General features: G+C 46.0%; 2 protein-coding genes across 6 annotated transcripts in view; one reads left to right on the forward strand and one right to left on the reverse strand.

Annotated features, from left to right (window-relative positions):
- THNSL1 (threonine synthase like 1) lies at positions 1–21260 on the reverse strand. 5 transcript variants are annotated; one of them, XM_083189246.1, is made up of 3 exons: positions 21161–21222; positions 4610–4674; positions 1–2288 (listed from the first exon to the last, which is right to left on the reverse strand). In XM_083189246.1, exon 3 carries the CDS (start codon positions 2183–2185, stop codon positions 23–25), a length of 2163 nt encoding a protein of 720 aa, XP_083045372.1. In that variant the 5' UTR covers positions 2186–2288; positions 4610–4674; positions 21161–21222; the 3' UTR covers positions 1–22. The 5 variants fall into 5 exon arrangements, with proteins under 5 accessions (XP_083045372.1, XP_083045375.1, XP_083045373.1 ...); XM_083189249.1 differs by lacking the exon at positions 21161–21222 and adding an exon at positions 17664–17745; XM_083189247.1 differs by lacking the exon at positions 4610–4674 and having other exon boundaries at positions 21161–21260.
- ENKUR (enkurin, TRPC channel interacting protein) overlaps positions 21244–27398 on the forward strand; it is an 11512-nt gene continuing 5357 nt past the window's right edge. Inside the window, exons 1-3 of the mRNA XM_083189251.1 lie at positions 21244–21744; positions 24975–25120; positions 26522–26775. Of these exons, the coding sequence (XP_083045377.1) occupies positions 21671–21744; positions 24975–25120; positions 26522–26775 (474 nt within the window). The 5' untranslated portion in view covers positions 21244–21670. The remainder of the gene's footprint in view (positions 21745–24974; positions 25121–26521; positions 26776–27398) is intronic.

Consider the following 27398-nt stretch of genomic DNA (forward strand, 5'->3'; position numbering starts at 1 on the left):
ATTAAAAGAATGGACACACCCTTTAATGACATTTCAAAAATACATTTTGTAGGTAACGTTCCACATCGTTGATAATAAGGCTTGGATTGGCCTCGCAAACATGGCTCTTGTAAGTGTGTTGACCTTTAATCATCTCTAACATAGATCTGTGAGTAGGAGGCAAAGGTTGGAAGGAATTTAACACATGCAGCTGACTTAGTGGGCTCTGCTTAATTCCTTCAATCCTCAAAGCCTGTAAAATAACAGGTGCAAACTTGGAATAATGAGCTGTGGATGAAATGATAACTGGACAAGTACGGTCCTGCATCCGGTCTGCAACTACTTTGGCAACAGCTGTGTGTGTGTCTAGAATGTACCCTGTTGTCTCATAAACAGAGCGGATGGTGGACAGGCAGTCCGTTTCCGAGCACCAATCGCCGACAAAGTCCTGCTGCAAACGGCGGAATAAATGATCGGGCAGCTGAAAATGACCACGGCTCAGCAGCTGGCTATACAGTTCACTAACAAGGCAACCGTCTCCGTTTGTTGCGAGATGTAAATACCGTTCTAGATTGGACGATTTAAGAATATCAATGGCTGGGGAGTGGGATTGCTGCAATTTTCGTCCCCTGAGATCATACAGTCCAGTTTTCATAAAGTCAGTCAAAACATTGTTTTGATTGGATGCACAAATGAGTTTCCGTATTGGAATTCCCATTTGTTTTGCGTAAAGTGCAGCCAGTATATTCCCAAAGTTCCCTGTGGGAATACACACATCCACTGGGCTCCCGAATGTAATGACACCTTGGCTAACCAAATCAAGATAGGCAGAGGCATGGTAGACAATCTGTGGAAGGAGTCTGGCCCAGTTGATGGAGTTAGCCGTAGTTAAAGTCGTACCATATTCAGCTGTGAGAAAGCCAGTGAGCTCCGGATTGGTGAACATTTCTTTTATAACATTCTGACAAAAATCAAAATCAGACTTGACTCCCAGCGCGAGTCCATTCTCTCCCTGGCAGGCAATAATTTGTGTTTTTTGTACTTCGCTTATTCCATTTTCTGGATACAGGCAGAAGACAGCAATTCTGCTCTTGTCAAGGTCACTGAGGCGACCGAACCCATCGAGGACGGCACTTCCTGTGTCTCCAGAAGTTGCTACTAAGACTAGGTAGTTACACACTTTTGGAATACAATAGGCAAAAATGTGAGGCATGAACTGCAAAGCCAAGTCCTTGAAGGAAGCTGTTGGCCCGTGAAAGAGTTCAAGGACATATTGATTCCCTGACAAGTGTCTGACTGGAGCAATCTTATGGCAATCAAAATTTTCGCCATATGCCTTTTCAATCATTTCTCCTAAAGCTACAGATGGGATATCGCATGGGTGTATACATTTTTCCAAAATTATCTGGGCCCTTTCAGCATATGACGATTGCACTAGTCTCCCCCATTCTCCAGCGGTGAGCTTCGGTAAGCCGTTTTCAGGAACATAGAGTCCTCCGTCAGTGGCTAAGCCTTCTATAAGCACATCACTGAAGAACTTTGGATGACTTTTGTTAGTGTCTCGTTCAGAGCCTTGAGATCTTGTGGATACAAAGGTCTCACACTGAGCATTTTGAAATCTTTTCACTGCATCAATAACTTTATCAGCCATAACCTCTATACAATCCCCTGTCTGACAAAACACACGCACATCATGCCACTTTTTATAAAATTGCTTCCTCTTCTGAAGTATGTCACCGATTGATATTCCAGACCTTTGACCAACAATACGATCCACTTTCATTCTCTCAAGCCTCTCTATTATATCCCGAGAATGGACGTCAAGATAAACCACTATTCCATTTTTCTTTGAGTGTTCCATGCTACCAGCATGAAGAGGGTTGGACCCAGTTAGAGAAATTATACTTCCAGATATTGAAAACTTTGAAAGAGCTTTTCCTTCCTCCTCTATAAACTTTTCATCACCAACTTCCTGCAGCTTATCCGAGACACTCATGCCCCAGCTTTTTTCAAGGACATCATCATCTACATCTATAACCGGGCAACCCAACTTCTGACCAAGTACCCTACCGACAGAGGTCTTCCCAGACCCTGGAGGCCCCATCAGTAGGAGGTTCTTCTCGCCAACAAGAGAGCTCAGAGTTGACAGCCATGATTTCTGTGGCTTGGAATGTGCCATGTATTTAAAAAACAGCAACTTAAACATTTTAGTTGGGGAACGCTAATCTCAGAGTCCAATACTTATTTCTTTCTTCTAATGGACATTACTTTCAATAGATTTTAACGTGATGGCTTCTTTAGAGAACTAACTAAAAAAAAAGAAAAAAAAAAACATTTTTAATAATTAGTGCATATTTTTAATAGCAGTACAGTAAAGCAGAGTTTAGGATAATATTAACTAAAGAACAGGATGGAGACTGAATTATGGTGCAGATGAATGATCAGTGAAGAGAGCAGAAATATGACAGTGGAGAAGTTGCTTATGGCAACCAATCAGCTTTGAAGTAACATTTATCAAGTGCATTCTCTTAAATTATAGGTAGCAGCTGATTGGTTGCAATTAGCATCTTCTCCACTCTACTCACTGCTTTAAACATCTCCCCCTTTTCTGTTGGGAGGAAACGTAATAGGGTCCAAGTTTGACAGCCGTTCCCGAATGGTTTTTTCAAGCGACAAACATTTACAAGGCAAAAGCATGCCTTGCAAATGATTGCCGCAGTGTTCCATTCCCCTGCCTATATTTAGTTCCTTTCTAATAGGACAAATGTCCTAGTCTTTTCACCTTGTAAACAACAGTATCAACACACCTGCAAGCAATAAACATGCTTATACGACTGCAACGCAGAGGTTTTATACATATAGGCCCTTATTCAGATCTGATCGCAGTACAAATTTGTTCACAAAATCGGCAAAACCATGTGCACTGCAGGTGGGGCAGATGTAACACGTGCAGAGAGATTTACATTTGGGTGGGGTGTTTTGAAACTGAAATCTAAATTACAGTGTAAGAATAAAGCAGTCAGTATTTACCCTGCACAGAAACAAAATAACTCCCCCAAATCGAACTCTCTATGCACATGTTACATCTGCCCCACCTGCAGTGCACATGGTTTTGCCCATTTTGAGAACAAATTTGTAGTGCGATCAGATCTGCATAAGGGCAATAATTAGCAAATTTGAGTAAATATGAAAGCTTTAAGTCCCTGTGGCCTTACTAAATAAAGGTATTTGTTGTCTCGTAACTAGATTATACTCCAGATTTTTGCTCATAAAATGTTGCTGAAGTCGCAGTAAACAGTCCCTATAAGTGAACCAGTCCCCAGGCAACTCGACGCGCTGAGCATCCTTCTTTCTCAAAATTTCTTATTTTCCTAAATACAACTGGAGGTTACAAATGTAAATTGCAGGCATGCACTGATTAATTTGATGTGTGACAAAGTCTCAAACTGCGCCCCCGAAGCAAGTTCTGCCAAGGTAAGTTTTATCTGTGACTTTGTACGTGCTTAGAACTCATTCCTGCTCAGCTAAAGTTGCAGCCTAGAGTCCCTAGCAGGGTCGCCTACTTTTAAAGTCTCCTCTCTGGGAGACGCCCCGAGGGGAGACTATCAGCCGTATGTCAGGGCGCGGGCCTGCTCTATACGTCATCTAGCCCCGCCCCCAGTACTGCAAATCCCGCAACGTGAGTCTTTGAGGAGGGGATCCCCTCCCTTGAAAACCTGCGACGGGGAGATTTCAGGGGGCCCAGGAGGGGGACCCAATTTTCAGGAGCCTCCCGGCCATTCCAGGGGGGTCAACCCTGGTTCCTAATAACACAGTGAGAAATGTTTTGCAGCATCCGAGTTGTGCAATAAGACACAAAAGTTAAAGAAAAAGATGCCATGAAACATCCCTTGGGGCATTTAAGTTGATCCGGATGACTCGCGCCATATTCTTTATGGAGGCTATATCGGCATGTCTTATTTATAGTATCTCTGTGTGTGTCTATGTATTTGTCCATATTACTTCTGCTGTATACATCTTTATTTTTCTATGACCTTGTGTGAAATCCACATCCTGCGATAATGGGCCTAATTCAGACCTGATCGCTGCTGTGTGAAATTGCAGAGGCCTGTGATCAGATAGCCGCTGCCCATAGAGAGTTAAATCCCAGTCCGTGCAAGTGTGCATAGCTCTGACATTTCAACAACTCTGCAAAAAAATCGTGCTGATCCAGGCCAGAGCTGATGTCACAGGCCCTCCCTGAGAACATCTGGGCACGCCTGTGTTTTATCTGACACTTTCAGAAAAGGGACGGTTATCAACCCCAAATGCCGGTATCCTGTCAGTCAAAGAGGGGAATGCGACTAGATTCATCGCTGTTTGTTGTAGCTGTTTGGCCATGCGCATGCGCGATATGATCCAAACGCATGTACAGTTGTTCGATATTCAATAGACTTGTGTATCGGCACAACAGCAATCAACTCTGAATCAAGCCCAATGTTTTGTTTTTTTTTCCTATGCAAGGTAAACTTTACTATCCAATCCCAGGATTTCGGGATTAGACTGCGCATGCGCAGTCTAATGCCGGGCACCATCTGAGCAGCCGCTGATGTTAATAAAAAATAATTAACTTATTTACATGTGAACATACCAGCTAGGTTAATATTTGACACAGATTCCAAATTGCGGTCACCAAGGAGATTCATTCTGCAGTATCTGACAGATGGGAACAGAGAGGTTAAAATCCTTTTTTTAAGGCTGTAATTGCCAGCAAGACGAGGTCACGGACACCTGGAGGCGCGCCCAGCATGATCTAATACGAAAATGCATATACAGAAATAAATGATTTGCCTGACAGAGGAAAACATGATCTGTGTTGCCTCAATTTTGTGATCAAACTGCATAATCCCTCAATGAACAAAACTACAAGCTGGCGCTTTAAAAATCCTTCATTACAGGACATTTAGGACAGTAGCGAGAAACTAGCACTGCACCGCAGCCGCAAAGGAGTCACTGGTGAGAACGACACTGCCTCTTCCTAGCGAATGTGGACGTGGCGGTCTAATCATCTAGGTAGCAGTCTGTTAGCAAGATTACTTCTACAATTGTACAGAAACCAAACAGAGCTATGCTATAGTGAATATTACGCCAGGCCACAGCCTGCCTATGTGATCTTTAAAAATGAAAATGTTTTAGAAGCATTTCAAATTGTAGGTGAGTTGTACTAAGCTTTGTGGAATGATAAAGTGCTCAGCGAAAAAGTACCAGCTAATAAGACTAACTGCCAGGAGCACTAGCAGGCTATGCCTGATTGTGCAGCCTGGGTGGCAGCAGCGACACCCCAGGCAGGGAAGAGGAACTGCATGGGTTTTCAAAGATAGCGGGTGCTAGAATGAACACTAAACCACTCTCTCTGCTCCATTTTCCAATCCCAGGAATCCCAAGATTAAGTGTTTTTTTTAATACCGAGATTGAAACCATGGCCCAGAATTGGCCCTCCTATGTACAAGGTCACAGATCTAAGAAGACACTACAAAAGTACAGATTGGCACATACATACATTTTCCAGAAGAGAAAAATTCCCTTGACCCTTGTTTGAAAGACAAGGTTGTAATTATCAGCTAGTTTGTATCTGTATGTTCCGAGTAGCAGCACTCATGAATTAGCTAGCCTAGAGATTCTTCCCAGCTGCTACTATAATAATATATAATAATGTTCCTGCTTCTAACAACAGGTCCTGGACACACAACAAATGATTTTCTAATGGCCCTAACCTATATTTCCAGCAATAGGAAAATAATGGCCCAATTCAGGTTGGCACGGTAAGCTGCGAACATCGTCAACACAATTGGCGATACTGGCAGCGGTGAGGCCCTGGCAAGTGCATACACACACTTGCCAATGCAAGCTCCGTGGTGAGGGACCGGTGGTCGTGCTGCCGCTGCAGCATGGCCATCTTTAACAAGGACCATCCTCGTCCGGACATGCTGGATAAGGGAGGGGATCATTAACGAAGTGCAGGAGTGCGCATGGTTAACGACAGGGAGTGTACACACTAGACGAAGCCCTTTCTGAGTGATATTGTGAACAAATTCACCTAGTGTGTATTGGGCTTTATGGTGCCCACACACTGTGAGATGTGTGCTAGGTGCGATTTAAGCTATACAATGTGTGATATGTGATTTGAACTTTATACACTGTTCTATTTGAACTACATAACACTGCAATATGTAATTTAAATATGTAAAGTACACTTCTCGCTGACGGGGCAAGAAAACCCCACACACACAGGTTTTTCTCTTTTTAGGAATACCGAATCCAAGCTGAACACTCAACTGGGACATAAGTTTCTGTTTAATAGATACCGTGATTGTAATATTATTGACACTGCCATGTTTCTCTGTGCAACAAATGGACCTAAATATGTATGTTTTAAACTCACAACTTAATATATCAGACAATGTTTTACTTATGATATATATGTTAAACAAATGTTGTCAAATTTATTGCAAGGTGAAAGTACATTAAAAAAAATAATTATAAAAAAAAAAATGTAAAGTACATATCACATGCAATTACCTACACACAGTGCGATTAGAACTAGACACAATGTAGTACAAAATACCTGCCTCATAAGCAAACAGAGGGGGGAGGTGGGGGGTTTTTGGTTGCCCAGAAACCCCCCCTCCTCTTGACAACAATAGTACTGGTATATTATATGATTACTAGAGCTGCCACCACATCATGCAGTGTAAGGGACAGAGCAGAGCTGCTGCACATGCCCAGTGTACCAGCTTCTTCTACCACATTTACTGTATGCGTGGATCAGTGCCCTTAAACATCACAATGGACCAGAGAGCAGCTGCCAGAACGAAAAGACAGGAGCCTTGCCATGAAGTGAGAGATTGTGAGCTTATAAAGTGCAGTACTGGTTTTCCTGACCACCTATCTTATTTAAACGTTTGAAACGACCTATACTATAGACCATCTGAACTGTTAAATATTATTACTCTATATCATACAGTATCCAGTGTATAAAAAGACCAATAATTTTCAGGGCTGTTACCGCTCCCCCAGACTCCCGTGCTTACTCCAATGTGCTGCAGAGTGGGAGATTTTGGGATACATTTGGAAACCGCCCCTCTAAAAATCCTGCCTTTGCCGCTGCGCCTGCACATAATATTTTGCCTTGCAATATGGACTGCACAGGAGCGCGCATAACATTGCATGGCAAAATTAACAGTGTGATTACAAACAGTATGTCAGCAATTCTACCCAGCCTACATCATCAAATTCTAATGCATCGGTAGACAACCGGATACACTCTGGCGCTGCACTGAGAAGTCCCCTACCCTTCTAAAATGGCCACACATTATACAATCTCAATAGCAAGTTATTTTAAATTTCTTAATTAAGGAAAGAGACACCTAACTGTAATAACATATAATTAGGCCTGTCAATCAAGTCTTTGCCAGCTACAATACACAAATATCAAAATAAAGCAGCAAGGAGCAGAGAGTTGCACGTGAGAGCTCCAAATGCTTGCTCACCACCGCTCTACAGTTAAGAAGTTGTTCAAAGCAACCAATCAAAATCGAGTTAACATTTTATAGAATGTAGTGGACTTGATAAATGCAAGCTAGAACCTGATTGGTGTATGTGGACCACTTCTCCACTCTTTAGAAGATTTGATACACAGCCCCCTTTACCTTTGCTCACGGCAGGGTGTGATGCTTCTGAGAGTTATTTTTACACCTGATTTAGTCCCTGCTGTTTTTCGATAGCATGTTACTAACTATAGCAAAGAAAGGTTGGCGGAATTAGGGGGTGTAGTAAAACGAGTGCACAGGTAAACAGTACAAAAAAAGTGATGTTGCCATGGCAACCAGCTGGTACGCTGTGTGGGGTGACAGCTGGTATGATGTTTGCTATCACTGCATGTATAATTGGCACGTGTGTGTGTGTGTGTGTGTGTGTGTGTGTGTGTGTGTGTAGGGTGGAGTTTTTTGGGGGGAAGGCAGGTGTGGCGAATGACAAGTGTCAGGTGGTGACAGAGCAAAGTTGGTTCTGTAATAAGTGTAATAAATAATGGATATTTTGTGCAGAGAATATGCTTGGAGGTAAGTGAAGGTGAGGGAGACAGAAAAGAACGTACAGCACTCCTTAAAAATATGTGCTATGCATGCACTGCATTATCACATCATTGTCACTTACAATACAATCATATAGGTGACTACAGGTCTATGAAAGTCTGCAAGTGTCAGCTACATATACACCTTACCTGCACACCTGAGAGGGACTGCACAGTGCATACACCCCACCTGCATGCTTGAGGGTGGCTTCACAGTGTATATACCTCACCTGCATACATGACGGTGGCTGCACAGTGTATTTACCTTACCTGCATACATGACGGTGGCTGCACAGTGTATTTACCTTACCTGCATGCCTGAGGGTGGCTGCACAGTGTATATACACCTCACCTGAGGGTGGCTGCACAGTGTATATACACCTCACCTGAGGGTGGCTGCACAGTGTATATACCTCACCTGCACACCTGAGGGTAGCTGCACAGTGTATATATCTCACCTGAGGGTAGCTGCACAGTGTATATACACCTCACCTGAGGGTAGCTGCACAGTGTATATACACACCTCACCTGAGGGTAGCTGCACAGTGTATATACACACCTCACCTGAGGGTAGCTGCACAGTGTATATACACACCTCACCTGAGGGTAGCTGCACAGTGCATATACACACCTCACCTGAGGGTAGCTGCACAGTGTATATACACCTCACCTGAGGGTGGCTGCACAGTGTATATACCTCACCTGAGGGTAGCTGCACAGTGTATATACACCTCACCTGAGGGTAGCTGCACAGTGTATATACCTCACCTGAGGGTAGCTGCACAGTGTATATACCTCACCTGAGGGTAGCTGCACAGTGTATATACACCTCACCTGAGGATAGCTGCACAGTGTATATACCTCACCTGAGGATAGCTGCACAGTGTATATACCTCACCTGAGGGTAGCTGCACAGTGTATATACCTCACCTGAGGGTAGCTGCACAGTGTATATACACCTCACCTGAGGGTAGCTGCACAGTGTATATACACCTCACCTGAGGATAGCTGCACAGTGTATATACCTCACCTGAGGGTAGCTGCACAGTGTATATACCTCACAGGAGGGTAGCACAGTGTATATACCTCACAGGAGGGTAGCACAGTGTATATACCTCATCTGCACACCCGAGGGTAGCTGCACAGTCTATATACCTCACCTGCGCACATGAGGGTGGCTGCACAGTGTATATACCTCACCTGCGCACCTGAGGGTAGCTGCACAGTGTATGTACCTCTCCTGTGCACCTGAGGGTAGCTGCACAGTGTATATATATCTCACCTGCACACATGAGGGTGTCTGCACAGTGTATATACTGTACCTCACCTGCACACACGAGGGTGGCTGCACAGTGTCTATATATATATATATATATATATATATATATATATATAATATATCACCGGCACACATGAGGGTGGCTGAACAATATATAACTTACCTGCACATGAGAGTGTCTGCGCAGTATATATACCTCACCTGCACACGAGGGTGGATCCCCAGTGCCTGCAATGACAGCACCTGCACACATGAGGGTGGCTGCACAGTGTATATACCTCACCTGCACACATGAGGGTAGCTGCACAGTGTATATACCTCACCTGCGCACATAAGGGTGGCTGCACAGTGTATATACCTCACCTGCGCACATGAGGGTGGCTGCACAGTGTATATACCTCTCCTGCGCACATGAGGGTGGCTGCACAGTGTATATACCTCACCTGCACACATGAGGGTGGCTGCACAGTGTATATACCTTGCGCACATGAGGGTGGCTGCACAGTGTATATACCTCTCCTGCGCACATGAGGGTGTCTGCACAGTGTATATACCTCTCCTGCGCACCTGAGGGTAGCTGCACAGTGTATATATATCTCACCTGCACACACGAGGGTGGCTGCACAGTGTATATACTGTACCTCAACTGCACACACGAGGGTGGCTGCACAGTGTCTATATATATATATATATATATATATATATATATATATATATATATATATAAATAAAATATATCACCGGCACACATGAGGGTGGCTGAACAATATATATACCTTACCTGCACATGAGGGTGTCTGCGCAGTATATATACCTCACCTGCACACGAGGGTGGATCCCCAGTGCCTGCAATGACAGCACCTGCACACATGAGGGTGGCTGCACAGTGTATATACCTCACCTGCACACATGAGGGTAGCTGCACAGTGTATATACCTCACCTGCACACATGAGGGTAGCTGCACAGTGGATATACCTCACCTGCACACATGAGGGTGGCTGCACAGTGTATATACCTCACCTGCACACATGAGGGTGGCTGCACAGTGTATATACCTCTCCTGCGCACCTGAGGGTGGCTGCACAGTGTATATACCTCACCTGCACACATGAGGGTGGCTGCACAGTGTATATACCTCACCTGCACACATGAGGGTGGCTGCACAGTGTATATACCTCACCTGCACACATGAGGGTGGATGCACAGTGTATATACCTCACCTGCACACATGAGGGTAGCTGCACAGTGTATATACCTCACCTGCACACATGAGGGTGGCTGCACAGTGTATATACCTCACCTGCACACATGAGGGAAGCTGCACAGTGTATATACCTCACCTGCGCACATGAGGGTAGCTGCACAGTGTATATACCTCACCTGCACACATGAGGGTGGCTGCACAGTGTATATACCTCACCTGCACACATGAGGGTGGCTGCACAGTGTATATACCTCACCTGCACACATGAGGGTAGCTGCACAGTGTATATACCTCACCTGCACACATGAGGGTGGATGCACAGTGTATATACCTCACCTGCACACATGAGGGTAGCTGCACAGTGTATATACCTCACCTGCACACGAGGGTGGCTGCACAGTGTATATACCTCACCTGCACACATAAGGGTAGCTGCACAGTGTATATACCTCACCTGCACACATGAGGGTGGATGCACAGTGTATATACCTCACCTGCACACATGAGGGTAGCTGCACAGTGTATATACCTCACCTGCACACATGAGGGTAGCTGCACAGTGTATATACCTCACCTGCACACATGAGGGTGGATGCACAGTGTATATACCTCACCTGCACACATGAGGGTAGCTGCACAGTGTATATACCTCACCTGCACGCGAGGGTGGCTGCACAGTGTATATACCTCACCTGCACACATAAGGGTAGCTGCACAGTGTATATACCTCACCTGCACACATGAGGGTGGATGCACAGTGTATATACCTCACCTGCACACATGAGGGTAGCTGCACAGTGTATATACCTCACCTGCACACATGAGGGTAGCTGCACAGTGTATATACCTCACCTGCACACATGAGGGCGGCTGCACAGTGTATATACCTCACCTGCACACATGAGGGTGGCTGCACAGTGTATATACCTCTCCTGCGCACCTGAGGGTGGCTGCACAGTGTATATACCTCACTTGCACACATGAGGGTGGCTGCACAGTGTATATACCTCACCTGCACACATGAGGGTGGCTGCACAGTGTATATACCTCACCTGCACACATGAGGGTGGATGCACAGTGTATATACCTCACCTGCACACATGAGGGTAGCTGCACAGTGTATATATATCTCACCTGCACACACGAGGGTGGCTGCACAGTGTATATACTGTACCTCAACTGCACACACGAGGGTGGCTGCACAGTGTCATATATATATATATATATATATATATATATATATATATATATATAAAATATATCACCGGCACACATGAGGGTGGCTGAACAATATATATACCTTACCTGCACATGAGGGTGTCTGCGCAGTATATATACCTCACCTGCACACGAGGGTGGATCCCCAGTGCCTGCAATGACAGCACCTGCACACATGAGGGTGGCTGCACAGTGTATATACCTCACCTGCACACATGAGGGTAGCTGCACAGTGTATATACCTCACCTGCACACATGAGGGTAGCTGCACAGTGTATATACCTCACCTGCACACATGAGGGTGGCTGCACAGTGTATATACCTCACCTGCACACATGAGGGTGGCTGCACAGTGTATATACCTCTCCTGCGCACCTGAGGGTGGCTGCACAGTGTATATACCTCACCTGCACACATGAGGGTGGCTGCACAGTGTATATACCTCACCTGCACACATGAGGGTGGCTGCACAGTGTATATACCTCATCTGCACACATGAGGGTGGATGCACAGTGTATATACCTCACCTGCACACATGAGGGTAGCTGCACAGTGTATATACCTCACCTGCACACATGAGGGTGGCTGCACAGTGTATATACCTCATCTGCACACATGAGGGTGGATGCACAGTGTATATACCTCACCTGCACACATGAGGGTAGCTGCACAGTGTATATACCTCACCTGCACACATGAGGGTAGCTGCACAGTGTATATACCTCACCTGCACACATGAGGGTGGCTGCACAGTGTCTATATATATATATATATATATATATATATATATATATATAATATATCACCGGCACACATGAGGGTGGCTGAACAATATATAACTTACCTGCACATGAGAGTGTCTGCGCAGTATATATACCTCACCTGCACACGAGGGTGGATCCCCAGTGCCTGCAATGACAGCACCTGCACACATGAGGGTGGCTGCACAGTGTATATACCTCACCTGCACACATGAGGGTAGCTGCACAGTGTATATACCTCACCTGCGCACATAAGGGTGGCTGCACAGTGTATATACCTCACCTGCGCACATGAGGGTGGCTGCACAGTGTATATACCTCTCCTGCGCACATGAGGGTGGCTGCACAGTGTATATACCTCTCCTGCGCACATGAGGGTGGCTGCACAGTGTATATACCTCTCCTGCGCACCTGAGGGTAGCTGCACAGTGTATATATATCTCACCTGCACACACGAGGGTGGCTGCACAGTGTATATACTGTACCTCAACTGCACACACGAGGGTGGCTGCACAGTATATATATATATATATAAAATATATCACCGGCACACATGAGGGTGGCTGAACAATATATATACCTTACCTGCACATGAGGGTGTCTGCGCAGTATATATACCTCACCTGCACACGAGGGTGGATCCCCAGTGCCTGCAATGACAGCACCTGCACACATGAGGGTGGCTGCACAGTGTATATACCTCACCTGCACACATGAGGGTAGCTGCACAGTGTATATACCTCACCTGCACACATGAGGGTAGCTGCACAGTGTATATACCTCACCTGCACACATGAGGGTGGCTGCACAGTGTATATACCTCACCTGCACACATGAGGGTGGCTGCACAGTGTATATACCTCTCCTGCGCACCTGAGGGTGGCTGCACAGTGTATATACCTCACCTGCACACATGAGGGTGGCTGCACAGTGTATATACCTCACCTGCACACATGAGGGTGGCTGCACAGTGTATATACCTCTCCTGCGCACCTGAGGGTGGCTGCACAGTGTATATACCTCACCTGCACACATAAGGGTAGCTGCACAGTGTATATACCTCACCTGCACACATGAGGGTGGATGCACAGTGTATATACCTCACCTGCACACATGAGGGTAGCTGCACAGTGTATATACCTCACCTGCACACATGAGGGTAGCTGCACAGTGTATATACCTCACCTGCACACATGAGGGTGGCTGCACAGTGTATATACCTCACCTGCACACATGAGGGTAGCTGCACAGTGTATATACCTCACCTGCGCACATGAGGGTGGCTGCACAGTGTATATACCTCACCTGCGCACATGAGGGTGACTGCAGTGTATATACCTCACCTGCACACATGAGGGTGGCTGCACAGTGTATATACCTCACCTGCCCACATGAGGGTGGCTGCACAGTGTATATACCTCACCTGCACACATGAGGGTGGCTGCACAGTGTATATACCTCTCCTGCGCACCTGAGGGTGGCTGCACAGTGTATATACCTCACCTGCACACATGAGGGTGGCTGCACAGTGTATATACCTCACCTGCACACATGAGGGTGGCTGCACAGTGTATATACCTCACCTGCACACATGAGGGTGGATGCACAGTGTATATACCTCACCTGCACACATGAGGGTAGCTGCACAGTGTATATACCTCACCTGCACACATGAGGGTGGCTGCACAGTGTATATACCTCACCTGCACACATGAGGGTAGCTGCACAGTGTATATACCTCACCTGCGCACATGAGGGTAGCTGCACAGTGTATATACCTCACCTGCACACATGAGGGTGGCTGCACAGTGTATATACCTCACCTGCACACATGAGGGTGGCTGCACAGTGTATATACCTCACCTGCACACATGAGGGTGGCTGCACAGTGTATATACCTCACCTGCACACATGAGGGTGGCTGCACAGTGTATATACCTCACCTGCGCACATGAGGGTGGATGCACAGTGTATATATATCTCACCTGTACACATGAGGGTGGATGCACAGTGTATATACCTCACCTGCACACATGAGGGTGGCTGCACAGTGTATATATATCTCACCTGCACACATGAGGGTAGCTGCACAGTGTATATATATCTCACCTGCACACATGAGGGTGGCTGCACAGTGTATATACCTCACCTGCACACATGAGGGTGGCTGCACAGTGTATATATATCTCACCTGCACACATGAGGGTGGATGCACAGTGTATATACCTCACCTGCACACATGAGGGTGGCTGCACAGTATATATACCTCTCCTGCGCACCTGAGGGTAGCTGCACAGTGTATATACCTCACCTACACACATGAGGGTGGCTGCACAGTGTATATATATCTCACCTGCACACATGAGGGTGGCTGCACAGTGTATATATATCTCACCTGCACACATGAGGGTGGCTGCTAGGGTTACCACCCGTCCGGGATTACTCCGGACAGTCCGGTAATGAGGACCGGTGTCCGGAGTCCGGAGGGGTGGTGTTCCCGGACTATACAATGTCCGGGAATCGGCAGCTTCATGGATAAAGGGTATTTGGAGGCGGAGCGCCTCAGCCGGCCCACCTTGGCTGATTTTCCTTTGTCCTGCGGCGTGCACTAAGCGCACATATAAGTTAACATTGAGAGCGGGGGGTGGGTGAGCACCAATACACAGAGGCTCTGTCCTGTCGCAGACCAGACAGCAGCAGCACCTGCCTGAGTGATACGGTGTCCTGTGAGGGAAAGAACAGGATGGGTGCACACTGCACAGAGTAATTACTGCGCGCACACTCAGAGCCGGGGCGGGCTTCTGATTCAGCAGCGCAGCGGGAGACATGCTGAGTGAGCTCCGTGATGCATCCCAGCAGGTGACTGACTGGCTGCGCGGCATCGCGGTAATCCAGGCGTGAGGTGAGGAGTGTTGGAAGCATCTACGAGGGGGTCTGTGTGTATTGGCTGAAGAGAGTGAATAAAGGAGGGGGTGCGCGGTGCGGGCGGGAGGAGAGGGACTGTCACTTCCTTGGACAACTTTATCTTCTCTTTTTACCTCATTCCTGACCACCGATCCCTAAAACAACCTAATCTTCCCTATTCACCTCATCCCTGACCATTGCTCTCTCCGATAACCTTTTCCTCCCCATTCCATCTCATTTCTGACCGTAGCTCCTTCTGACCTTATCTTCCCTATTCATCTTATCCCTGACTGTCGCTCCCTCAGACAACCTTATCTTTCTTATTCAACTCATCCCTGACCGTCACACCCTCTGAATAGCAAATGGGTACACGGGACAATTTCAGGGAATTTTCTAAGCGCCTAATAGGGGGGGGGGGGGGTTGGCGCCCAAAAATATTGTGCCTAGGGGCGGCTTGAGCCCTAAATCCGGCCCTGGTGCCATGCCCAGCAGCAGCTGACAGACACAAAGCAGCCCCTGCTCTGCTCCCTGCCACCCCACCTTGTCTGCCAGGGGGCACTCCCCTGCCCAATCTGTGCTTCTCCACACCCCAGCATTCTATCCTGGGACTTGTAGTTCCTCCCAGCTGCCAGACACAAAGCAGCGTTCTGGTCCCCTCCCTGCCACCCCACCTTGTCTGTCTGGGAACAATGGGGGGCACTCAGCCCCCCTAGGACTTGTAGTTCCTCCCAGCTGTTAGACACAAAGCAGCCTCTGGTCCCCTCCATGCCACCCCACCTTGTTTGTCTGGTCTGCTGAGTGCCCCCCCCCCCATTGTTCCCAATCTCTGCTTCTCCACACTACAAACCCCAGCACTCTCTACTGGGACTTGTAGTTCCCCAGCAGTTAAGTAGCAACTGAATGTCTACCCGTCCACTGTCATATTAGACTCTTTCCTCGAGTGCCTGTCTGTGTGCCCGGCAGGGGGTTGGCATATAAAGCACTACTAGGTAATGACAGGGTGAAGGTACATGCAGGGTTCCCTTATACATTGGCAGCAAATATTCCATTATGTACAGACTATTTTATATGTCTGGTTTGTTTGCGCAGTTCTTCTCCTTTATTTATATGGCGCCACAAGGTATCAGCAGCATCCAATGACCCCTGGCATAGGGAATATAACCCCTGGCATAGGGCATATAATCCCTGGCATAGAGCATATAACCACTGGCAGACAGCATATAACCCATATCCCCTGGCAGACAACATATAACCCCTGGCATAGAGTATGTACCCCACTGGCACAGAGCATGCAACCCCTTTCCGATCATGTAACCTCTGGCAGAGAGCATGGAATATTGAAACCCTTGGCATCAAAAGTGAAAACCGTAGCAACGAGCATGTAGGTAATCAGCACTTATATGTAATAGGTATTACGGCATGTAGTATTATATATATATATATATATATATATATATATATATATATATATATATAAAATGGGCAGTACTGTGTTTGGTATAACGTGTAATGGGCATTACAGTGTTTGGTATAATGTGTAATGGGTATTATGGCCTGTGGCATCATGTGTAATGTGTGTAATAGGCATTATGGTGTAAATTTTTGGCGCGCACTATCCCTGTTTTTAGTTTGTCTGGCTCCCACACTTTCATCCCGGTTCCTACATTTTTAAAAAAATTGCCAAGCCCTGGCATAATGTATAATGGGCATGTGTGGCGTAACATGTAATGGGCATCATGGTGTGTGGCGTAACGTGTAATGGGCATCGTTGGTGTGTTGCATATCGTGTAATAGGCATTACTGTGTGTGGCATAATGTGTAAGTGGCATGACGGTGTGCAAAATCAAGAATAGAATTGGAGCAAAGGTAAAAAAAAAAAAATGTGATAAGGTGGGTCAAGGGGCGGGGCTGGGGCGGGTCAAGGGGCAGGCTGTGGGTGTGTCAAGGGGCGGACCACTGTCCGGGAATCTCTCAACAAAAAGGTGGTAACCCTAGTGGCTGCACAGTGTATATACCTCACCTGCACACATGAGGGTAGCTGCACAGTGTATATATATATATATATATATATATATATATATATATATATATATATATATATATATATCTCACCTGCACACATGAGGGCGGCTGCAGTGTATATACATCACCTGCACACCTGAGGGAAGCTGCACAATATATACTGTATATATATATATACACCTTACCTGCACACGAGGGTGTCTGCGCAGTGTGTACACCTGAACTGCACACGAGGATGGATCCCCAGTGCATGCGAAGACAGCAGCTGCACAGACACTTCCTCTCCCAGTCGCAGCTACAGAAACCTCCCCTTTCAGTTTCTGGATAACATTCACTCCTCTAAGTTAAAAGGGCAATGTATTCCCTTCTCTGTAGTCCTGTAACACGCTTTTTTGTTGCACAGAATACAGACAAGGGACATTGCACCTGTATTATTTCAGAGAGATTTTCAAATGAAACAAGTGTTGCGCAGATCTACAGCATATTTCTGCAGCTTTGTGGTGTTATTTTCTATAAAGATGCACTTATTCTTTTCAGCCTCTATGCCTTTGTTGGCGTCTCTATAGCACTGCAGCAGTGTTTTGTGGGGGCCACAGACCAGTATGACAGTCATTTTTTCCTTTTATTTAATAAAAGTGGAATTTGAAGCCAAGAGTCCAGTCCACTGCATGTGTTACGCAGTAAAGCTGGGACAGCACCAACAAAGGCTACAGACTGCCTGGTGAGGTGTCAATGAGCTGGTGAACAGATTCCATGGGGAAAAGCCTACCACAGGGAAGGGAACCTTTTACTCCCAGCTGTTGTTAAACTACACATACAGTATCAGCATGCCCTGCAACAGTTTTAGCATGGCCAAATAGCAAACTGTAGCAGGGCATGCTGGGATGTATAGTTTAACCACAGCTGAGAACCAAACGCCTAGCAAGCTCAGAGAGTGCTGTGCCCTCCTCCACAGTGGTGCAAATGGGGTGACACAAGGCCATGCATGCCTTCAATGCATGCAAAGGGTCCATTCTCCTCCGTTCTATTGGAAGGCATGGGCGGATAGGGAAACTAAAATTACCCGGGAGAATTTCCCAAATGTGGCTTCTTTCACACTCACAGTGTCAGCCTGCCACCTTCTACCCCCTTAACACGCCAAAATCAGCATGCCACCCTTTACTCCTAACAGAACCATGCCACCAGCCTGCCACCCTTTACCTCTTTATTCACCCACACCACCAGCCTGTGACATTATACCCTCCCCCGGTAATCAGAATCGGCCCAGCAGGAGTCTTCCCTGTGGCTTCTATTGCCAATACGCCCCAGAAGAGAGGTATAATATTGCTGAGCTAAAGGCAGAGTGTGATATTGCAATCTCTGCAAGCTAAAGCAACATGCAGGTTTTTTGATGTTGTATTTTATATTTCCAATTTATATGCAATCTGTGTATAACTCTATGTGAACTCCTGAAATACCAGTGGTATCAGCCTATGAACTTGTTAACAGCAGATTTCTATACAGGATGTTCACCTGCAGAGCCAAGTTAGGTCATAGGAGGTTAAAAACGGCCGTACAGATTGTGTATCTATCTAGTCCAGGACCAGCAACAGAAATCTCAGGGACCAGTACTGTACACGGTTATCTCTAGGCCAATCCTGCCCCTGGACCCCAACCTCACCCATCCCTCACTATTAAATACACTGTATATCAGGATGCAGTCAAAATCCTGACAGTCAAAATACCGACAACCATTGACCGACGGTCAAAATCCCGACAAGGTCAAAATAGTCACCTAGGTGAAAAATCTGCACTTTTCGCTGCTTTTAAGTGTGAATGAGTCAGTTTTTCGCATAGGAAAAACATTTGGAAGTGGCAAAAAACACCAGGATCGGCAAATTAGCCACCAATCTACACATTGCCTTTTCGCTCAAAAACAAAATGTGAAAAGGCACAAACAGAAGCAATTGAATAGTGGGGGTTCGGATTAGTTCAGTTTTTTTGATTATGCAAAAACTTATTCAATACCCCGCAATTGGCCCTTATTCAGATCTGATCGCAGTACAAATTTGTTCTCAAAATGGGCAAAACCATGTGCACTGCAGGTGGGGCAGATGTAACATGTATAGAGAGAGTTAGATTTGTGTGAGTTATTTTGTTTCTGTGCAGGGTAAATACTGGCTGCATTATTGTTACACTGCAATTTAGATTTCAGTTATAACACACCCCACCCAAATTTACCTCTCTCTGCAAATGTTACATCTGCCCCACCTGCAGTGCTCATGGTTTTGCCCATTTTGAGAACAAATTTGTACTGCGATCAGATCTGAATAAGGGCCTATAATAGTCTGTCATTACCCAGTAATGTGCAACGGATTTTGCTGGTGTTAAACTGTGTTTATAGATGTTTATAAATAAATAACTGATGAGCTTTCATTAATTAAGATTTATTATTTATATTATTATTCAGATTTTATTTTATTTATTTATATTATTTTTCTATAGTAATTAGGTGTTCCAAGTATAACTAATAAGCAATAAAAAAAATGTTCAATGATATCGAAGGAAAAGCTTTTGGTTGGTGATTGTGACTGTATTGGCCATGAATTTTATGCCCATTTGCTCAGTATTTGTTGGCCCACAAACACAATAGGTTTATAAATTTGTTCTGTTCTAGTGCTGTTATTTTAATGGCAATTGAAACTTATGTTTTACTGAAGACACATTAGTAATGATAACATTAGTACACTGTACTAGTAATGCTAGTATAAACATTAAGGTTGCCCCAATTATTCCCCAAAAATCCAGCAGTATAGAAGTGTCCCAGACTGTGGCCCTTATTCAGATCTGATCGCAGTACAAATTTGTTCTCAAAATGGGCAAAACCATGTGCTCTGCAGGTGGGGCAGATGTAACATGTGCAGAGAGAGTTGATTTTGGGTGAGGTGTGTTGAAACCGAAATCTAATTTGCAGTGTTAAAATAATGCAGCCAGTATTTACCCGGCCTGCACAGAAAGAAAAAAACTCGCACAAATCTACCTAAATTACATATGGGGGGGGGGGTTTTATAATTGTACTGGTTACATTTCCACGCAAGGGGCGTGGTTTCACCAAAAAGAGTGTGGCAGAGGGGCATAAACACAGGGCAAAAGTGGGACATACATGGGGTAACATATACGGGGCGGCAGAGGGCAACATACACAAGGTGATACAGTAAGACCAGGGGTTCTCAAACTATTTTGCTCTGGGACCCCGTCAGACAATAAATATTATTACAGGACCCCAGCAAGTTACCACAGAATGACCGCCACATGTGTGGTCAGTAAAATGAAGAAGTACCCGCTATTGTGACAGGGAGGCAGTGGGTAATGAGGGGATAGAAAAGGGGGTAGGGCGATAGAAGAGGGAAGCAGAGGGTGTTTCTTAATGAGTTATCCCCTGTCTCCACTCCACAAACACATTAGTATGATGGCCAGCAACATGGAGTCATGACCCCATGCTGAGGTGGTCAGGACCCACAGTTTGAGAACCGCTGAGTAAGACAGTGGGTCACACAGGGTGACAATGAATGTTCCCATATGCACATTCCTAATCCCGTCCGGCTTTGCTAGTTGGGCGGGGTTTCCATATTGCTGTGGTCGGATATACATCCTCTTTGCTACCATATATCAATGAACCTCCCTCTCCCTATCAGCCACTGACCTGGCTGTCCCGTCTGCTGGCTGTGTGGGATGGATCTCTCCGCAATCCGCATGTCCATAACAGGCGATGCCGCGCATGCGCAGAAGATGCTGCCGGAGACTCAGCAAGCCGTTGGGTCCTAATGCCCGGCGGCTGTTAGCTAGTCTCTTGGTTACTCTCCTTATAACAACAAAAATACTTAGAATGGTATATGTATCTTTATTGGACCTTCTTTCACGATCTACTGTACTCAATTTGTTGAGAACGGAACAGAAGCAGTGACAGTCGGATATAGCACGGGTCCAGCCAGTTTCACAGTGTGCTGCTAATTCAATGGACTAATAAAGTTATTCGAAAGAAAAACTCATGTAAACACACCGCCGCGCTGCGTGGAGACGGTTGCCGGGTAACGACGGGGACAACAGTAATGAGAGCAGCAGCTGAACCAGTCCTATAGGCAGCTACTGACTTCCTTGCCCGGGATCCATCCATAACCCAGCGCTCATTCTTCTGCCCACACACATCCCCAAAATGAAGGACGTTCCTGATGAGAACATTTATAACCTCATTCCCAGGGAGGAGGTGACAGTGCCCAAGCAGCCCAGGTGACTGAGTAGCTTCTTATCTCCATTTTCTATCTCCCATTTTGTAGTGTTTACATTATGAAGTTACAATATTTTGCATATATTTTTTTTACAGGGTCGATTGTGATTGACTTTAGTATGTACTTGTCACTGTAGTGCCTGGATCTCCAAAGCCCAGAGTTGGCAGCAGTCCCTAAGGGGGACATTTACTAAGATGGGAGACCTATTTCACATGGGATTATTATGTTCTAGAAGGTGTTAAATCATACCCTCCAACATGGCACATTCCATTAGGTACAAAATGCTCTGTTTCTGGACTTCCCTGCCAGTGGCAGTTGCAGAGTTGGAGCTGCAGCACAATCCAATGTTCAAAAAGGGGAGCCACACCTAATGCCACTCCAAACATCACTGTCCTGGACTCACTGGCAGTTGATGTGACTCCCCCTCTTTGAATTTTGGACTGTGTTGGAGTCCAACCTCTGCAGGGGCGGATTGGGTCTTCATTCCGGCCCGGAGCGGGGAATGGGGGGGCGGCCATAAGTAATGCGCACGGGGGTGGCGGCGGAGGTGGGTAACGCGCGTGGGGGGTGTGGCGGCGGTGGTATGTAACGTGCGCGGGGAGGGGGTGCGACGGTATGTAATGCGCGCAGGGGGGGGCCTTTGGGAGCGGCTCACCTGCTGCTGCTTCTTTCTGGGAGCCTGGTGCTTTGCCGCTTGAAGGCCCTGGGAGGTGCTGTGCGCGCATGCGAAGCAGCCTCCCGTGGCCATTTTGGATGTGGGCAAAGTGCTGCTGCCGCTGCCCGCGGCCCAGCCAGACCTGGGGGATCGCGGCCGGCCCCTTTTTAAAGAGTTTTGGGCCGGCCCACCGGGAAATGGCCCGGTTTCCCGGTGGGCCAATCCGCCCCTGAAACCCTGTAACTTCCACTGGCAGGGAAGTCGAGGAACAGAGCATGTTGTATCCAGGGCTATTTTTGTGCAGGCTCCAGCAGGAACTGTGGCCCTTATTCTAGTTCACTCTTTCTGACAAAATATTTCTTAGATGGACAAAACCACGTGCACTGCAGGTGAGGCAGGTGTTACTTGTGCAGAGATAATTAGATTTGGGTGGGGTTTTACACCTGCCTCACCTGCAGTGCACATGGTTTTGTCCATCTAAGAAATATTTTGTCATAAAGAGTGAACTAGAATAAGGGCCACAGTTCCTGCTAGAGCCTGCACAAAAATAGCCCTGGTTGTATCTAATGGAATGGGTCATGTTGGAGGGTATGTTAAATGAATAAGTAGATTCTGATAGGTTGCCCATAGCAACATCCCATGTGAATTACAACTCCCATCTTAGTACATTTCCCCCTAAGTGTCATTTATGAATCCCTAAAATGTGGACCAGCAGCTTAATGGCAATTTATTTTTGTAATATTATGGGGTCAGTTCAGTTAGAAGTGTTCTTACATTGCATGTTCCCTATGGGGCTGTTGCGACAAATGTATGATGTAGAGGCTATGTAGGATGCTGTTGCTGCCATTTTTAAACACCATCACAAGGGCACATTACTTATACAGTGCTTTAATTTGCATTGTCCCCTATGTGACTATGTTCTTGTTTCTATAAGGCCCATGGGTTGTTCGAGTATAGTTAAAAACCAGAACTGGACATGACCACAGAATGCCTGTCCTGGGGGTGTCCTGTCCGGTGGGGCTGCTGTGACACCAGGGAGAGGAGTAGGGGGGAGAACAAAGCCTCCCTGTTTTATCCGGGGAAGTAATGAAAACTGGAACGGTCTGGACCATACGAGGAGGCTGTAATCCCCCCTTCCCCATATCCCTGGTGAAAGCTATCATGTCCTAGCCGAAACAAGTCTGTATAGTGTTGGGGCTGCTGCAAGAATTTGGAGCGATGGGAGGAACCACTCTGCCCAAGATATAATTAATAGACCATTTTACCATGTGGTTTGGATATTTTTAAACCTCCACTCAGCAGGTGCAATTTCACATAAACAGCTGTTTGATAAATGTTGTGGTCTATGGGGCCGATTCTGATTCTAGAGTGAACCGAATTCGGACCCTGCCCGATGGTCGGTGTTTGCATGCACATTTCTGTGATTTACAATGTCACCGGGGCGTTCGCAGCAGGGATGGGGGGGGGGGCCAAGGGCAGGATTGGGGCGGTGGCAGGGCACAGACATGGGACCACCCAGCATTTCATGGGCATTCCCATGGGATTGCGGGCGGGTCGAGATGTGTCAGGGACAGGTGGCTGACGTCACATGACGTCAGCCATCCACCCTGTCTTCGTCCCGCTGCCCACAAATATAAGTCAGTCTCCACTGACTTTTATATTTGCGAAGGCAGGAGAAATCATTTGATGGTCAGCGGTCATTTGCAGTGTACATGCTGCCACTGGATGAAATACCATTTGCAGTGTACATGCTGCCACTGGATTAAATACCATTTGCAGTGTACATGCTGCCACTGCATGAAATAATTAGGCGCCATGGCCTGGTCTACCACTGCTATGCAGATGATACACAGCTGTACTTGTCCTTTGCTCCATATACTGAGGACCCAATAACAACCCTAAATGACTGTCTAGCTGAGCTCCAGGAACGGATGAGTGCCAGTTGGCTGAGACTGAATCCTGATAAAACCGAGGTCCTTATGATAGGGCCTCAACATCAAAGGACAAGACTACGGCATAGCCATCCAACATCTCGTTTGGATTACTGCAATGCCATCTACCTTGGTCTACCAGCAAAAGAACTGCACCGATTGCAGCGAGTACAAAACACAGCTGCCAGTAGTTAACCTTGGGGAAAAGGCCTAATACCCCACATCAGATTGGTCTATGGTGGTATGTCCCGATAAATGGGTTCGGTTTTATCCAGGCCCTGTAACCCTGACAAGTGGCACAAAGCAGAGAAGAACCCATTTTCAGTGGTTTTCGCTGCTTCATACATAGAACCTAGAAGAAGAAGAATGGTGATTAAACCCCTCTCTTTGGTGTATGTAAGCAGCCTTTGTTGACCCATGAGAAATACTGGTACCTTCAACAAACCTGACCTAGGAATAGAGTTTAACAAATAGCCAACAATTTGTGCTGCCCGATAATATCATTTTGGGGTACCACAGGCTATAGCTCTGTAAACGCAGAACTGAGCTGCATTGTCTGTAATGACTGAAGCTTACATTTATATGTCCTACATTATATAATATTGCCTGTATTTTATAGTATTGTTTGTATTGTATTCCTTTCAGATATATGTCACAATTCAGGGAGTCTGTAAAAATTGAGGAGCACAAGAATAAAGCTGCCCACAAAACCATGGGTACAGCCAAAGTAGAGGTGCCCTCGCCAAAGGAATATCTTCAGAAACACACTAAGGAAGCAATGCTGGCACAAAGTAAGTCCTGCCTCAGGCTACAATCAGGGCAGCTATAGTGATCTGTTGGGAAGGGGGGCAAAGGGAGTCATATCCAAACTTGTCCTTTCCCTGCTTTATTCATATAGATATTTATAATTACTACAGTAATGTATGCTTCAGACAGATGTTATTTACAGGGTAAGCATAGTCCTGCAAATACCTGCTGTATTTTTTAAAATAATTATTGGAACAGTGGACACAGGCAATGAAGGAGCAGGTGCCATCGCTCCCCACTACACATTCTGCAGGGAAAGGACTAACTGCTTCTGCATCTGTCTCTCTCCCCAGCCTGGTACATAACAACACGTGCTGGGCTGGGGAGAGAGACTCCTGCCTGAAGTGCCACTGTCTGCAATGAGGGGAGTAGCAGGTCCCTGGGGCCGCATAAGGAGTACCCGCTCGCCCTCACTCTAGGCATCACTGCTATATGCTTTTTGATCACAGCCACACTTGCACACAAAAGGGCCCGATTCAGGATTGCTCGTAGTGATCCGAATTGGGACCCAGCCCCGACGGTCGTGGTTTGCGGATGCACATTTCTACATGCACATGGCCGATTTCAGCACTCGGGCCTTATTTTGGTTCATTCTTTCTGACAAAATCCTTCTTAGATGGGCAAAACCATGTGCACTGCAGGTGGGGCAGATAATAAATGTGCAGAGAGAATTAGATTTGGGTGGGGTTTTACTTCAAAGTGAGATCTATATTGCAGTGTAAAAATAAAGCAGTCAGTATTTTCCCTGCACAGAAACAAAATTACTCACCCAAATCTAATTCTCTCTGCACATGTTACATCTGCCCCCCCTGCAGTGCACATGGTTTTGTCCATCTAAGAAGGATTTTGTCAGAAAGAATGAACCAAAATAAGGCCCTCGGTAAGCAGCGAATTTCGCTGCTTAATGAGTCCACGTGAATTAGGCCCAACATGCCATAACATTCTCATGTAGCTAAGGGCCTGATTCGGAGGTGCATGCATAGTGATTGAATAGTGAGAGCGCATGCACAGAGGATTAGGTGCAAATTAAGTAACAAGTATTCAACATTTTGGGAAGGATTTATTTACGAGTATGTACTGGATCCACTTTCTGGATAGAAAATAGAAAGTAAAAAAAAAAATTGCTGGAGAAAAAAACAAGTTTTGTCCGAATAAGTGGTTTCTATTGTTTCTTTTATATACAAAATAATGTGGAAAAAAGGGGGAATTGTGCACTATACAGTATATAAAATATAATTGGATTCAGTCACTCGGCAGAAGTACGAGCTTGGAAACCAAAACACACAAACATTTTAAAATACTGTATAGTGTAAATACTAATGCAAAATAGAAATATCAAATGACTTACCACTCATTGCCTATTTCACTTTCTTGTAAACAACAAGAGAGTGCATTTTTTGACTCCACAGGGAGACCACCCAGGTGCTTGGCAGAGGAGAAAAAACGCCCCCCAGTACCACTCCGAACAGAACAGCCAATCATGGGAGTGCAGACTAATAAAAGCTTCATCACAACCAATGTGGCTGAGGCTGTCATGGCTGTTCCTAAGAAGCCGCAGCCCATCTATGTGGACAACAAAAAGGGGGACAAACATCTGCTGGAAACTTCTGGACTTGTTCCTAAGTACATCAAGAAGAAGGTAATATTACTGGGGAGCCACAGAGGCTGTGACATGCTTGCTGCTGCTTGAGAAGCCTCACAGGACATGGTTCTCTGTTATATGCATCAATTGCATGTATCAGTCATGTGTTGTTGGTAGTATGCTTTGTACTTTGTTGCAGCTGCTATTTTAGCTTTAAACTCTGTATAAAACACACACAGAGTGAAACTATAACAACACTTAGAGAGAGAGCCCCTTTGTTATAGTTTGACACCATTGTAGAATACAGTCGGTGGAGAATAACAGAAGGGAGGTGTAGGACGGAACCCAGAGCCCAAGTCTGTAATGGGGCTCAGTCTGTCCACATTTAAACTGACCGGTACAGTTGTAGCAGTCACGGATTATGTCACCTTTCCATTAACATCAAGTTGCAGGGATTTTGGAAATCACATAATAACCGGGATGTATTGGGAGCCAAGTTCCACGTCTCATAAAAGATTGTAAGGAGTTGGACTTTGTAATTTTTCCCAGAACTCGGCCAATGTAATGGCATGCTTCATTTACATTTAAAATGTAAATCAGATCCAATTCTTTTATGATTTAGAACAGGAAGCGCCCTGAATTTTTCAACCCAACTGTAATATGTCTTTTAGTATTACAGT

The sequence above is a fragment of the Crinia signifera genome, chromosome 5, assembly GCF_055691185.1.
Source record: "Crinia signifera chromosome 5, ASM5569118v1, whole genome shotgun sequence".
NCBI lineage: Eukaryota > Metazoa > Chordata > Amphibia > Anura > Myobatrachidae > Crinia > Crinia signifera.